The sequence below is a fragment of the Rhineura floridana genome, chromosome 9, assembly GCF_030035675.1.
Source record: "Rhineura floridana isolate rRhiFlo1 chromosome 9, rRhiFlo1.hap2, whole genome shotgun sequence".
NCBI lineage: Eukaryota > Metazoa > Chordata > Lepidosauria > Squamata > Rhineuridae > Rhineura > Rhineura floridana.
The window spans coordinates 1,673,782-1,689,795 of NC_084488.1; the positions used below are offsets into that span (position 1 = coordinate 1,673,782).

At 42.0% G+C, this 16,014-nt stretch overlaps 1 protein-coding gene across 7 annotated transcripts in view; it reads right to left on the bottom strand.

The window, feature by feature from the left end:
* RGS12 (regulator of G protein signaling 12) overlaps positions 1-12,889 on the bottom strand; it is a 193,962-nt gene extending 181,073 nt beyond the window's left edge. For 2 of the 7 annotated variants that reach the window (XM_061583862.1, XM_061583859.1), the window contains exons 1-2: positions 12,220-12,564; positions 4,388-6,333 (exon numbers count right to left, since the gene is read on the bottom strand). In XM_061583862.1, coding sequence (XP_061439846.1) covers positions 4,388-6,238 — 1,851 coding nt within the window. In that variant the 5' untranslated portion in view covers positions 6,239-6,333; positions 12,220-12,564. Of the gene's footprint in view, positions 1-4,387; positions 6,334-11,618; positions 11,684-12,219; positions 12,565-12,759 lie in introns of those variants that run through there. The other 5 variants (XM_061583860.1, XM_061583861.1, XM_061583863.1 and 2 more) reach the window with 5 other exon arrangements.
* Positions 12,890-16,014: the final 3,125 nt, after the last annotated feature.

Consider the following 16,014-nt stretch of genomic DNA (forward strand, 5'->3'; position numbering starts at 1 on the left):
AAAGAAGAGGGTTTTTTTATCTTTATTGTCCACTAGGTGAGGGTCCAAGCCTTTCCCAAACAGCTTGCCCCCTGAGAAGGGAAGAACAGGAAGACTGGATTTTGAATGATGATCCACCTCCCACTGCTTAAGCTGTAAGTTTCATCTGGCTATCTCTGCGTAACCCAGGCCCGCTGAGTACCGCAGACTATCCAGACAGGAATTTGCCAGGAATTCTGCTACTTTTGCTATTTTGTTAAGCCTGGCCCTCAAGAATGAGGATCCTGGCCCGTTTGATGACAATGCTGGTAACAAAGGAGTTAGCTACCAAAGAGTGCATAGCTAGTGCCTGCCTCATGAGCACACCGAAGACTCACTATGCCAATTCCTGATCAGAAAGGATCTCCCCCTCCTCTTTAGGGATGGTAGTTTTGGCCCCAAGAGCCAAGATGGACCTGTCTATAGATGGAACCTTGAGATTCTGAATCACCAAAGAAGGAAGAGTATAAGGTTTCTCAGAGAGAGAATGTGGAGCCTTGGGTTTGGCTGGTGACTCCCATTTCTCTGCCAGAATGTCCCTAAAGAGGTTTCAAAAAGGAATGACCTCATTGTGGGTCCCAGGGTATGACCTCCTCCTGGTCCTCTGGCTGATTACGTTTTCCTTAGGAGCCTCCAAATGGAGAGAGGCCATAGCCTTGAAGACCAGGATAGGCTATGAATCCTCCAGATAAAGGCATCTAGGAGAAGGGGAGAGAGGAGGTGTGTGGCGCCCTTCCCTGGCTCTCCCTGTCAGGTTCCTACCTGCTCGTGGTTACTGCCTGTCACTAGGCACCACCAGGGACTCCACCAGTCCGGACTGTCCTTTTTTATGGTTTCTCTCCCCACTCTAGCACAGATCTCAACAGATCCCCCTGCTAGGCAGCACCACCAGTCACGTCCTATAACCAGTATTCCCAGAGACTCTGCCTGAGTCTCTCTATCAGGTTACCTCTGTGACTGAGTGCTTAAGCTGTCCCCAATCCCTTTGATCTTTATATATAAAGCATACGATCCTGGTTTGCTCTGAATACTTGTGGTGTTATATTCTTCCCTTCACCGCTGCCACCAATTGTTACAGTTTCCCTTCAGCCTTGGTAAGCACCTTGCCCTCCCTTCTGGTCTGTATAACCCCAGCCAAGGATCAGGCCTTCGGTATTTTTATTTATTTATTTATTCGACTTATTAGTCGCTTATCTGGCTGAATTGTCAGCCACTCTAAGCGACGGTAAACCAAATATAGTTTTTATTAAATAAGAGAGATAACAAGATTACTTTATAAGTAATATAAGTAGGCACATAAGCATATGGTTTCATCTATTTCTGGTACTTGTCTTAGTATTAATCCGAACTCCACACTCTCCTCACATCCACCAACTCTCCACACAATCTCCTCTCAAAAACCCACCAAAACAACCCACTCACGTTCACCCTCTCAAACAACCCACTCAGGTCCACCCAGATTTAACTGTCATCCTTCTATTTATACTCTCAACCATTCTCAACCCTCAGCCAATCATCCAGCATTCTACTGCCCATTTACTCCCCCCTCCTCTTTCACTCCACTTACCATGTATCTCCTATACAAACAGCACTTACCATATATACACTAATACAGGAACATCACAAGGGGCCCCTTCCCCGGACAGTTGCCCCTCCTCCCTCCCAGAAGGAGAGGAGGCACATTAGGAAATCCTCTTTGCCTGAATACAGAAAAGAGCTACACGTCCCTGGTCTTGGGTCTCCATAGGCAGAAACCAGAGCAGCTGGGCACTTTGAACATCTCTTGGCCCTTCTTAGTCTCCATTGGCTGGAAGACTTGTAGGAAGCAGACATTCTGTCATTGCTCTTCCCACACCTCCTCTCCACCCTGGACCTTTCTGAAGACTCAGAGGAAGAGAAATGGAGGAAAGATGATGAGGAAAAAGAAGATGGTGCCTCTGTCTATGGCGATGCAAGTAGTTCTGGTGGCTAGAACAGGCAAAAAGTCAGACTATGGAAGTGGGGGTTTCACCCATGGTCTTCCTGTTAAGCCAAGCCAACATGGCAAAGGACAACTCCTTAGGCTTCAACTGCCCTTTCTTGGAGGAGGGAGAAACACGGCCACCTTCTTTTTTGGGGGGGAGGGAATCCATTCCCTTTCTGGCTCCAGGATCCAGCATGATGCCCGCCACAGATTCCAGAGCATTACTTAGGTTAGCATTTGTGTGAGACGCTTCCCCTTCACTAAAGGACAGTTCTGACAGAGAAGCTCTCCCACCAGCAAGCTTCTGGTTCATTCTAGAGTCAACAGGTTGGGAAGATCACAGTATTTTGGGACCTTACTTTTCAGGAGAAGGGTGTCTCTATAAATCTGAGATTCACAGAGCTACAGTTCCCAGAGTTCTCTGGGAAGAGGGATTGACTGTTAAAACCACTCTAGAAATTGTAACTGGGAGGGGAATACCATCTCCTAACAACTCTCAGCACCATTAACAGTTCCCAGGATTCTTTGGGGAAAGCCACGACTGTTTAAAGTGATATATTATTGCTTTAAATATATAGTGTAGATGGGGCCTTGATTAGGGTTCATTTCCTGAGATAGCTGGTTTTCTGGTATGAGATGCTGAAAAGGCAGGGTTTGAGGTGTGCCAAGAACCCAAAGTGCACTGCTGCGGCCAAGAGAAAGAATAATAGGACTTGAGGAAGGACTATCATGGGCCCCGAGGCACGGTCGGACTCAGGCATGGATTGGTGGGGGGGGGGGAAGAGGAGGCTTGGATGGGGGAGGCTGAGACACTGGAACAGAGGCTGGCGGAGGGAGGCCCTCCACCCTCCCTGATTCCAGCAATTCTTGATGGAGATGCATCCCCAGCTCTTTCCTTCCCTCCTGTGGAGAGTATCATTGGAGTCTGAGGAGCATTGACCCACTGCTTGGGGTGGATGAACAGGAATCAGAAGGGGAAGCAGGCTCAATCTTGTCCCCCCACACTAGGTGGCATCTCAAATGGCAACAGACCCACTGACCTCGACATAGTGCATGCCTAAAAACTCGCCATTCCTGCAGGGGACAGGAATCTTGCAGGTAGGCTCACCATGCCTCAACATTACAAGTTTGGCAGGTGGGCCTAGGCCTTTGTTGAGTCAATTTTGTAGCTTCCATAAGGTTTTAGAACTTCTTGTTCTGTTTCTGAACTCTTGAACTTGACCTGCTGCTCCTGCCATCCTGTCTCCTAATAAGAGATTTGGGGCTACTATAACTCTGTGCCTGCTGCTAAGTCTGTACTGTTACTTTGCCTCCTCTTTACTTCAGTATAAAAGCTTCTGGCATTATGTCTTGGGCAGAACCCAGGACAGGGACTTGATGGTGGTGATAGATGTCACATATTCCCCACACCTGTAGTATTTCTGGGGTGATGGTGAACACCTTTCAGGTGACAGTTACAGCGTGGGATTAGAGAAAGGAATATTGTTGAGCACCCTGTGGCAAGAACTGGACAGTGAAGAAAGTTTCTTTTCCCCAGACCAGTCTCTCAGTGCCACTCTGCTTGGGAGAACAGAAACCCTCTTTGGGAATGGCCATCTCACCTACACAAACCATAGCAGCCTGGGAATTGAGGACTTGACGAAGCCTCCCAGATCACACTTTGAACATGTTGGTTGAGAGAACTGAAAACCATATGGACTCATAGGCTCTGAGCCGTGATGGAATATGCATACCTCTGTCTCTGCCCCAATGGTTCACCAACTTGTACAGGAATGTTTTTAGGTCTGTACTGAACACCTCAAGTTTACCCTGCTACACATTCTTTAATGGTTTAATAAAGTTCTGGTCCATATAGTCATCCAACATCTTTTGTGAGGTCTTGTCATTCTGCATCTGCGTGCCATACCTGGAGTTGATTTAACCAGTCCAAATTCCTTTGCAAGTAAATTTTACAGAGGTTGACTGTTATTTTTCTACTATTGCCAGGTTAATCTCACAAGCGGGTCACATATCACATTGTTTTATTATATATATATATATACACATTAGGTGCAGCATGGGTAAATACAGAACTATAAAGAAACTAAAGAATAGATACATTCTGTCTATTTTTTATTTAGCGTCATTAGATTCTGCCTATGAATTCTTTGCTGTTCTTAAATCACATTCCAATCCTTCATCCAAGAGATGCAGCACAACACTATTATTCAGTTCCTATTATCTATAAGTACAATTTCTTTTTCATAGTTTTGATAACCATTACAGGCAGGGAGAAAAGAAAAGAAGAGAGGAGCTCGTTTGTTATATCCCCCACAATCCCTAACAGCATTACTTTCCAATTAATGGAGTGAAATGACTGCAATAGCAAAGTATTTTTTAATGAGAGTATTATATGAACCTTCTTACCTTTTTATGTTCTTTGGCCTTTCTGACACTGTGTTGAGAGTCAAATGTGTTTTGTATATGAAGCCCATTTTTTGACATTTCATTCTTTTGAGACATTAGATGAGGCTGCCCAAAGCTGCCATTAACTCGGTATCTGTCAGCAGGAATCTTACTCATTGGAGGTGGAAGAGTACCACAATTAACACTGGACCAGCCATCTGTAGAATCTGTGTATGACTCTTGGTCACTTACACATCCAGGTTGCCAGTCTTTTAACACATGAACTGGCAACCATCTTTGATTGGAAATGTTCATAGAATTTTTCTTGCATGATGTAATTGAGTTTTGTGAAGGAACTAGTGGAACTTCAATGCGAGCTGAAGGAGCTAGGAATTTACTTTGATTTTGTGATTTATCATTCTGAAACATTACTTCTAATGCAGAGTTTCCTTCTTGTTCATGACTGAATGTCCAATGGGAAACAGCCTGACCTCTACCTATTGGATTGTCTTGTATACCACTAAGAGCATGTTTACTTGAGTTCGCTCCTAGCTCAACTACCAATACTCTATTATTTTTCTCTTCTTGGTTAAAATTTCCAATACCACTATCACTATTACTGCTCATGCTGTTATTTTGATGAACATCTGCATCGCCATCAAGAAAGGCCCTTGTCCGAACTCCCTCAATCAATTCCCCCATATCCCTGTACAAAACAGAGACAAACTGAAGAACAGGGAGAGATGACACTGGAAATTCTAGACAGCCATTAGTGTCCGGATCTGCTGTGCATTCCAAACCAAAACGCCGTGCAATGCCCTGGTGGATTTTATGATGAAATAGTTCTGGATCCACCATAAACACATGGCACGATGTCCTTAAAACTGCTTCATCTTCCTGAGTCAAACTTGCGTCATCAACGGTTTGCATGGTAACTAGTCCAAAGAATCTTCTGTCATCAGGGCATACAGCACTAAATGCTAGCTTCTCCGCAGGATATTCTGCAATCACACCAGATTTATTATTGCAGAGTTGAATAGAGTCGTGCATAATCTTCATTATAACCAGTGAATGGATTTTTTGTTCTGCCCGAAGACGTCGCAGGCATCCACGAATAGCCTGCAAACTATCATATTCCAGATTTGAACTTGAGGATGGAAGTTCAATTGATCCTAGGTAGCCTACAACCATTGCCACATTTAAAATGCTTGCATCTAATCCAAAATATTCCTGGTTTTCCACTCCAATTCTAAAAATTGAGACATCATTCAAGACTTTTGGCAGTTCCTCATTACTGAGAATATTAGGGTTATTATTTATATTTTCATGTCCTATTTCTAGTTTAACAGGAGCAGTTTCATGAACCAGCATTTGCTTTCTTATTGAGGTCTGCATAGTACCAGCAGAAGTGTTAGGATTTTCAAAGATCATGTTGAAAATTCCACCAGATTGCATTTCTTCCACAACCTTCTCTGCTCTGTTTATACCCAATCCTTTTGAGTCAGGCTTTGGCTTTAGCCACCCCTTCCCATCATAAAACCCAACTTCTTCATCGCTTGAACAAGAGTCTATGTGGCCAACCCCTTCAGCAATGACCATATGCAAAACCCCAGAGCATTTGCCAATTAGCTTCACCACATCTTCATGGGATGCCTTTTTCACACTGATTTCATTTATTGCAAATATTTTATCTCCTGCTTTAAGTCCCACATGATCAGCAGGGCTACCTTTTAAAACACAACTAAGAATACAAGGAGCCTGACCAGAAAGAGTAAACCCATACCCTGCTCTCCCTCTAGCAACTTCAACACTTCTTATGCTGGAACCATGAATACGCATCCGACGTTTCACTTTCTCTCCTGGTCTATACATGCTGGTATTTGTTGGAAAAGAAAGTCTATGCAATCCAGTGCTAATGTTTCATGGGATGCCAGGAAGGAATTTTCGTTCTGTTATCCGGTGAGGTCCTATAGAAGAAGAAAAAACTGTTTAAATACATCCGCTATTCTCTCTTTTTTGTTGTTGTTTAACAATATCTAGATACATGGTATTAATGTAGGGGGCTGATCTAAGTACAGACTTTCCATGAGCAAAAGGTGCACACAGGACAAACACAAACTCTGCACTTACTTATGGCATAGGTGCTAGTTCCCCAAGCACCTAACATCTGCCAAGTTCACTTTCAGCAAAAAAAAAGCCAAACCCATGAAATTGCTGACTTCAGACTGTTTATTCTATTCATTTTAATCTACATTCAGGTCCACAGACAGTGTAGTTGTGACAGTTCTTAAAAAACTAGATCCTTCTATTTTGATACTTACTTTTGTGAAGGCAGACACAAATAACAAGTTTAAATATAAAACAATCCTTCCAAAATACTGCCTTGAGCCCAACTGATGGTCCAAAAAATGCAGTGCTAGTTTATTAGCATACAATAGCAGACTACAGGGCCACAAATACTGCTGACTTGAATTTCACACCTTTTCATACTTCCTTATCCAACTGTTTGCTGACATATTATGGTCATGGATCCATTGCTTAAGCCCTCAAATGGGAAAATTCTAATCCTCTTGTTCCCCATTTACTCTACAACAGTGGCTGTAATCTTTCATTCTTGGAAATAAGTGCTATTGATGTCAGTGGAATTTAATGTCAAACAAGCATGTGCAGATTTAGTTACATTCAGGAGTGTAGTCAGCCAGGATCTCAGGGTGTCTTAAACCACTTACATTTTTGGGAGCAGGGTCCCAGCGTGGTCCCTATGTCTCCAGCATCCTACAAGCCAATCAGCATGAAAGGTGAGTGTGTTGGGCACTGAAAAGAGTCTTCTAACATGCTTCCTTGTCTTTTCCTGCTGATTTGAGTCAATCAGAGTGAAAGGAGATGAAAAGACTCTTTTTAGTAGCTAACCCTTTCATGCTGATTGGCTTCTGGGGACATCTGTTGCTGTGGGAGAAGGCATTCACAAGGATCTCATTCTCAACCCAGCAGCAAAAAAAGAGGAGTGGTGGCTATGACTATCATGAAGGGACCCTGGACTTATGAATTTGCCACTACAGTACTGGTTACATTCCAACTATAGCTATGGAAAACACTTCTGCTCTCTCCATGTGTACTAGTCAGTTATGGACATGCTGGTGAAACTAACCAAGTTTGGGATGAGATAGGAGCTACTAATGTTCACTACAAATTCTTCTCTGTCTCAGAGAGGCTTACCGATATCCTACTTTAATGATGTTTTGGTGCCAGGCAAAGTCCTTAATATTCTCACAGGCCTTTTGACTCCTGTAATATCCCAGGAATGTTTATATGTGAAGGTTGTTTGCTGCTGGTTTCTCTCTGTTTTATATAGATTGTTTTAAAGCTGTTTTTTAGAATACTATTTTGCATGTGATGAGTTTCTCTTTTTTAACTATTCTGTATGTCACCCAGAGAACATTACTGGGCATCTAAGAAATACAGCAAACCAACAGCCATTTCTCAGCTCATTTTAAAATTATGTAACACAATGATGGAACATGTTGTCTTGTCTGGAATCTGCTGCCCCCACTTCTCCACATTACTCAATAGTGAAAGCTGACCCATTTCTACAACATCCTTCTTCAAAATGCGGCATCCAAAACTGCACACCATATTCTAAACATAGGCTCACCACAAATTGATCAAGTGGCATTTTTATACTTCATCCCATTCCTAATGACAATTTTTATTTTGTTTATGGGTTCTATTCAGGGCAAAAAGCCTTCCCGATGTGGCTTACATAAAGATATAAACACAATATCAAATAAAATGCCATAATTTAAAACAGTAGTTAGAAAAATCTCAAAATCCAATCAAGAAATCCATAAAAATTACATTATTTAAAACACAGTTAAAACCAACAGTTATATATCCACTCATAATCCAAAACCAGTAATTAACTAAAAAACATAATCTAATACCAATCTCAAATTTCTGAGTGCTGCATCTATGAAGCTAAAACAGCACCACCCATGCATAAAAGTATCCAGCAGGTTAGAATTAGCCCTGAGTTTTGCAACAGTACAAAAAAGGTTTAGGAAGAAAAACTAAATCCACCAAAAATAGCCAAATGAGGATTGAGCATGCCCAGTGCCCATAGAATGCTGATTTACTGTTTAAGGGGGGGGGGACTGAAAACCAGGTGGGAGGAGGAATAGAATGGAATGGCTGGAAAAGGCAGATAGAGGAAGAGACAGATATATAAAATGTAGAGAGAATTATCTGGAAAGGTCATTTCCCGATTCACGCTGACAATCTACTTTTAAATGCTCCCAGAGACACTAGAAGTGAGAGCTAACCCATAGAAATCAAAGAAGAAATAAAATTTTTTAATGTAGCTCAGATTGCACACCAGTGTGTCCACCTCACACCCCAAAAATACTCTAGAGGGGAAAAAACTCCAACAGACAAAAATCCCCAAAATTAGCTAATAAGGCCTGAGAGAGCTTAGTCTATTTATTTATTTTTATTTATTATTTGATTTATATGCCACCCTGCCTCCAGCAGGAGCCCAAGGCAGCAAACAAAAGCACTAAAAACACATTAAAACATCATAAAAACAAAACATCTTTAAAAACATCTTTTTTTAAAAAAAAAACAGCTTTCAAGACATCTTTAAAAACAGATTACAAATATATTGTTTTTTTAAAAAAAGTTTAAAAACATATTAAAAAGCAATTCCAACACAGATGCAGACTGGGATAGGGTCTCAACTTACGAGGCTTGTTGAAAGAGGAAGGTCTTCAACAGGTGCCGAAAAGATAATAGAGTTGGCGCTTGTCTAATATTCAAGGGGAGGGAAATCCACAGGGCAGGTGCCACCACATTAAAGGTCCGTTTCCTATGTTGTGCAGAACAGACCTCCGATAAGATGGTATCTGCAGGAGGCCCTCACCTGCAGAGCGCAGTGATCAACTGGGTATATAAGGAATAAGACGGTCTTTCAGGTATCCTGGTCCAAGCTGTATAGGGCTTTGTACACCAAAACTAGAACCTTGAACTTGGCCTGTTAGCTAATAGGCAGCCAGTGCAATTCTTTCAGCAGCAAGGTGACATGTTGGCGATACTCTGCGAGCAGTCTTGCCACCACATTTTGCACCAGCTGCAGCTTCCGGACCAACCTCAAGGGCAGCCACACATAGAGCGCATTACAGTAGGGCCCCACTCATACGGCAGGTTATGTTCCAGGCCCCCGCCAAAAAGTGAAAACCGCCGGAAAGTGGGGCCCTACTGTATTGCAGTTGCTGCGCTCCAGTTGACAGTGATCAGCTGGAGCACGCGAGCTCCCCGTGCTCCAGCTGCATCGCGTGCTCCAGCTGATCTCCCCGCTGGCGCAGCCGTATTAGCGGAATGCCAAAAACCAGGGCACCAAAAAGCAGGACCATACTGTACAGTAACCCAGTCCAGAGTGCATGGACAACTGTGGTCAGCCTATCCTGGTCCAGAAATCATTGCAGCAGGCTTACTGGCCGAAGCTAGTTAAAGACACTCCTAGCCACTTGCACGACCTCTCACGATTCAGATGTTATAGAGAAATAGAGCTGGGCATCATCAGCATACTGCTGACACCTTGCCCCAAATCTCCTGATGACCACTCCCAAGGGCTTCATATAGATGTTAAACAGCATGGGGGACAAAATGTTACTCTGCGGCACCCCACAGCACAACTGCCAGGGGGGTGAAAGGTAATCACCCAATGCTATTCTCTGAAAACGACCTTGGAGACAGGATCAGAACCACTGTAAAACAGTGCCTCCAATACCCATCTCACCAAGTTGGCCCAGAATAAGACCATGGTCAATGGTATCAAAAGCCGCTGACAGATCAAGTAAAAATAACATGGATGCACTCCCCCTGTCCTTCTCCCAATAAAGGTCATCCAACAGAACGACCAAGGCCGATTCAGTCCCATAACTAAGCCTGAACCCAGACTGGAGTGGGTCAAGATAATCTGTTTCATCCAAGAATACTTGGAATTGCTGCACCACAACCCTCTTAATCACCTTCCCTAAAAAGGGGGTATTTGTGACCGGTAATTGTCACAGATGAATGGGTCCAGGGTAGGCTTTTTCAGGGGCGGTTGAATCACTGCCTCTTTCAGGGAGCTGGAACCACTCCTTCCAGCAATGATGTGTTGACCACACCCTGGATCCACTGGGTCAAACCCTCTCGGCAAGTTTTAATAAGCCAAGAAGGGCAAGGGTCGAGAGGACATGTTGCTGGCGGCATCATCGGAAGCACCTTGTCTACATCTATGAGCACAGAATACTTGCAGACTGACTCCATGTGGGGGTGGGCATTGGGATGGAGAGGTGCAGCAGATGGAATGGAACAGCTGCAACCCTGAACAGAAGCACCCCACACTGCAACACTTTGCTGACAGACCTTACTTGTCTCATGAAAAGTGTTTTAAAGAAATAGGTCTTCAAAGCCCATTTAAAAGTCTGAACTAATGGGGTCTGCTGCAGAGCTTGGAAAAGTTACTTTTTTTGAACTACAACTCCCATCAGCCCCAGCCAGCATAGCCACTGGATTGGTCTGATGGGAGTTGTAGTTCAAAAAAGTAACTAATGAGCAGGGCCTCTGATGCCAATCTCAAGGCTCACACCAGTTCAAATAGGTGCTTTAAATTACAACTTCAAACAATTTAGTTTTAAAGGTCAACATCAGCACTTTGCTTGGGCCCTGAAACACACAGGCAACTGGTACAATATTGGTGTAACATGGTTGCAACAAGTCCCTAGGCAGTTGCATCCTGTACAGGTTGAAGTTTCTGAACGAAGTGCATTCCAAGTCCTCCAACTTCATAACGGGAGACGTGTGACAGATCTGCCCATCATGTGCAGTTTGGTCCTGAGCAGCCATTTAAAAACGAACTTTCTATCGTTATCCAATATCCTTTTCCTGGGTATTTTCACACACCTCAGGTGAAGCAACATTTGTCATTGCAGTGTGCATTACTTGGCATATACATCACACCTGTCATTTTATTATACATCATTCACTTCCAGTTCAGAGTAAGAAGTTTTTGCAGTTCTTTAAAATCTCTTTGGGATTTCGTCATGCTTGAATAATTTGGTATCTTTTTGGCTGACACGCAGGATAAAAATGTTTTAAATGAATGAATAAACATGAATAAACTTGACCACCTTGCAGCTTATCCCTGATCATTCATTAATACGATAAATAGCCCAAGTCCCATTATAGATCCTTTGAAGATTTCACTACGTACTTATCTCTGTTGTGACAACTGCCTGGATACTCTTTGCTTCCTGCCTTGGAAGCATCAGATACAATGCAGACTGACAATCAAAAATCACACAGATTGCTTCTACCACACACAGATCACTTAGGAAGAGTGGGGGGACCTGCTGGTTTGAAGAGTGCTGTAGGGTCCAGTTGAAAAACCCAGGAGTAAAAACTGAGCCAACGTATCCTACACGTACAGCCTAGCCCGAGTTTGGTACCTTACAGATCTCCTAGTCAAAGTGACCAACCCAGACAAAGCTAAGATTTTTCCTCCTGAAGCGAGCACACATATATACTTCCATCTGAAAGCAACGAGAGGAGGAGGGTGGGATACTAAACACACAAGTTAAGAAGAAAGGCCTACTGAACTCAGAACTTATTTTTGAGTAAACCAGCTAGAATTCACGCCGTAACGAGCCCCACTCATCTCTCCACACAGAGCACTAGCGCCTTAACTTCGTCAGCAACACTTTCGATACCTCCCCTCCGCCCATTGTTTCACCCGCCCCCTCCCCAGGAATCCAAGCTCCTCCACTAAAACAGGCCCTAAGGAGGCGAATCAGCGCTGGAGCTGCCCCTCTCACCTCTTCGCGCTCCCCGCTCTCTCGCCGCGGGGCTGGGAGACCACACAAGTAGGTCTTCTTCAAAGCAGTCAACCCTCGCCCCGACACGGTTACTAGGGTGATGCCCGCCGACCTGCATGCCCGCCTCAGCGACAGCCTCATCCGCCACTGGTCAAAAAGAGCTGTCTATCACCGGCCCTCGGCTAGTCCGACAAACTGGCGTGGCTTGCGGCACAGAGAAAAGACAATAGTGTATAGTTTTGATAGACTACAACTCCCACCATGCCACTTTCTACCGCCACTCAGAGACTACAGCGCGTGAAGCATGTTGGGAAATTAGGTTCTCGCTTTGTGAGGGTATGGCGGGGCGTAACTGTTACTCTCCCTCAGAGTTCAGATAGAAAGGCGGAAAACGTGCTTGTCTCAAATATAAACAAAACCCACACCGCTAAGTAGCATCAGCTCCACAATCCTGTCTCAGCAGATCTTCCAGCAAAGCCAACGTCACTTATTTTTTATTGTGAAGCTCGCAGTTGTTTTAACCCCAGAATTCACTCTTACCAACGATTCTCGTGGTCTCTCTCTTGCTGTTTGTGGCTTACTTTAACAAAGTCTTGATTTGCATTCATTTTTCAGCAAAGCAAGAGAGAAGGAATCCTCGCCTTAAAAATGAATGGTTCTACCCCCAGCGCCACCCGTTGACACTCACCAGCGATAGTACGTCCTTTGCCATTTAAAGACAAACGGCAGGGGGGAGGAGGTTGTGCTCTGCAGAACAGTTGAAAGTTGTTCTTTCAAAGTATATATTTCAAAAATAATGGCAAGTATGATCAAAGTAGTCATTTTAATCCTAATAATAAACATAAATGATTAATTTTGTCAATGCATTACTGTTGTTATTTTTGCAAGATTCAGGAAGTTTTGAAAGAAAGCACAAAATTACTGAGAATATAAGAGAGCGGGCTTGATAAGACAAAGGCCTTTTTAGTCCAGCATCTTTTTCTAACAGTGGCCACCTAGATGTCAATGGAAGCCCATAAGCAGGACCTGAATGCAAGAGCACTGTGATTCCCCACCTGTGATTCCCACAAACATTCAGAAGCAAGCATGCTGCCTCTGACACCAGTTCAGATCCCATGAGAATATATATGAAGTTTCTATATATATTTTCTGTCCCAATGTGCATCACTTTATACTTTCTTACACTGAATTGAATTTACCATTTTACTGCCTGCTCAGTTTGGAGGATCCTTTTGGACATCTTCACAGTCCCTTTTTGTTTTGACTGCCCTGACCAGTTTGGTATCATCAGCAAACTTGCTACCTCACTGCTCACCCCTAACTTTAGCTCATTTGTGAACAATGCACGTGTCCTAGTACTGATCCTTGCGGAAATCCATTTCTTTCATCCCTCCATTATGAGAACTATTTATTCCTACTTTTGACTTCCTGCACTCTTATCTCATGAATGCTAATGCCTACTCAGGAGTCTTTGATGAACATCCAAGCATACAATGTTGACTGGATCATCCCTATCTAAATGCTTGTTTGCACTTTCAAATAAATCTTAATAGGTTAGTGAAACAGGATTTATCATTGCAAGAATTGTTCTTCTATAAACTTCATAATTCTCCATTTAACAATGCTTTCTACCAGTTTCCGCAGAACAGATGTTAAGCTAACCAGCCTGTAATTTGCAGAATACCGCCTGGATCCCTTTTTTAAAACTGCTGTTACATTGGCCATTTCCCATTCCTAAAGTATGGAGGCTGATCTTAGGGACATGTTACATATTTTTGTTAGATCAGCAGTTTCAGATTTGAGTTCTTTAAAAACTCTTGGGTGAATGACATCTGACCAGGTAATATGTCAGTTTTTATTTCATCAATAAGGCCTAGAATTTCATAGTATGTCACCGCTATTTACCTCAGTTCCTCAGACTCCCTGGCACAGGGATCTGCCCTATCTTCTGCTCTGAAGATAGATGCAAAAAATTCATTAAGCTTTTCTGCAATCTCCTTATTCTGCTTGATCACACCTTTGACTCTTTTGTCATCCAAAGATCCAACCACCTCCTTAGCCAGTTTCCTACTAATGTATTAAAAACGAAAAAGTTGCCAGTCTTTATATTTTTAGCAATGCGCTCTTCACATTCTCTTTTAGCATCCATTATTGTCTGCTTGCATTTCTTTTGCCAAAGTATGTGTTCCTTTTCATTCTCATTTGGACAAGACTTCCATTTTCTAAAGGAAGCTTTCTTGCCTGTAATAGCTTCTTTGACTCTGCTCATTAACGTGCAGGCATCCTCTTGGCCCCTTTCTTGATCTGTGATATACATTCTACCTGAACTTTTAATACTGTGGTTTTAAATGATTCACAAGAATTTTGAAGATATTTGAATCTCTTGACTTTGCTTTTCAACTTTCTTTTTTTTTTTTTACAATAATTTTTATTCAAATTTTCATAAAACATAGAAAACAAAATCATAAAACATTCAAAGACAAAAAACAAAACAAAACAAAAATGATTAAACAAAAAAAATAAAATGTTGACTTCCCATTTGTCACATATCAAATCAGTTATAGGTCTACAATATATAACAATCCTGTCTCTTAAATCAGATTATAAAATCACTTTCCTCCAGTAGTTATCTTAATTAATCATCAAATCTCATAAACATTACTTTATTCTTTCCACAAAAAGTCAAAGAGAGGTTTCAATTCTTTAAGAAATATATCTATCAATTTTTCTCCAAATAAACATGTCAATTAATCCATCTCGTTAATAATTATAATAATCTTATTGTCATAACCATAGTCCAAATAAACATTTCGATTAATCCATCTCATCAGAATCTGTTAGGTCCAATAATTTCAATAGCCATTATTCCATTATCCCTATTAGTTCCATCTTCCATCTTCAATAGTCCTGTTAAATCCAGTAATTTCAGTGTCCAATCTTCCATTATCAGTATTCCATAATAATCTTGCTGTTGTAACCATAGTCATATAATAAGAGTCTGATGGGAATTTCCTCTATCCCAAATATTTTCTTGCCATCCATTCTGAATAAGTTGCTGAAATACTGTTGTAAAGTCATATCTGTGTTCTTCTTTTTTACAAAATGCATTGGCTCATCTCTTAAGAGTTTTTCCATTGTCACATGGCTGCAGTTAATTCCATAGATTTTCTCTATATCAAGCTCCATCACATCATTCCAGTCCAGAAGATTATCCAAGCCATTGATAACTTTATCTCTAATATCTTCATTAATTTCTTCAGAGATAACGTTAAATTCTAAACAGTAGATTTTATTTCTAAAATCCATAAACTCCAGATCTTTTTCCAATTCCACATTTGTTCCAATCTCCAGGGCTTGTATCTTCCCTTTATTTTTTCTTTTCTCATCTCTGATCTCATTCTCCTCTCTCACAGGATCCCCTATTTCTTTAAGCTCCTGCGTCATTTTGCTCAGTTCAATTTTCAGCTCCTTACTACCCTGTCGCAGGGTTTGTTTCGTTATCTCAATCTCATCCATTATTTTCTGAAACATAGTTACTTCCAGATTCTCAGCCACTTTCTTGATTGCCATTTTTAAAACCACGAAAACAAAGCAAAACAAAAATAAAGAAGAACCACTTCTTATTTCAGCAACAATTGGGTTAATATTCCAGGCTTGATGACATCACAGTATAAACAGAGCAACCTGCCTTATCTCTCTATGTTCAAGAATGCAAAACAAATTTAGTTCCCAGCATCAAAACAGTTAGTGGCGTCGTGAAGAAGCAGATTCGTCAAAATAAAATAGACCAAAAAG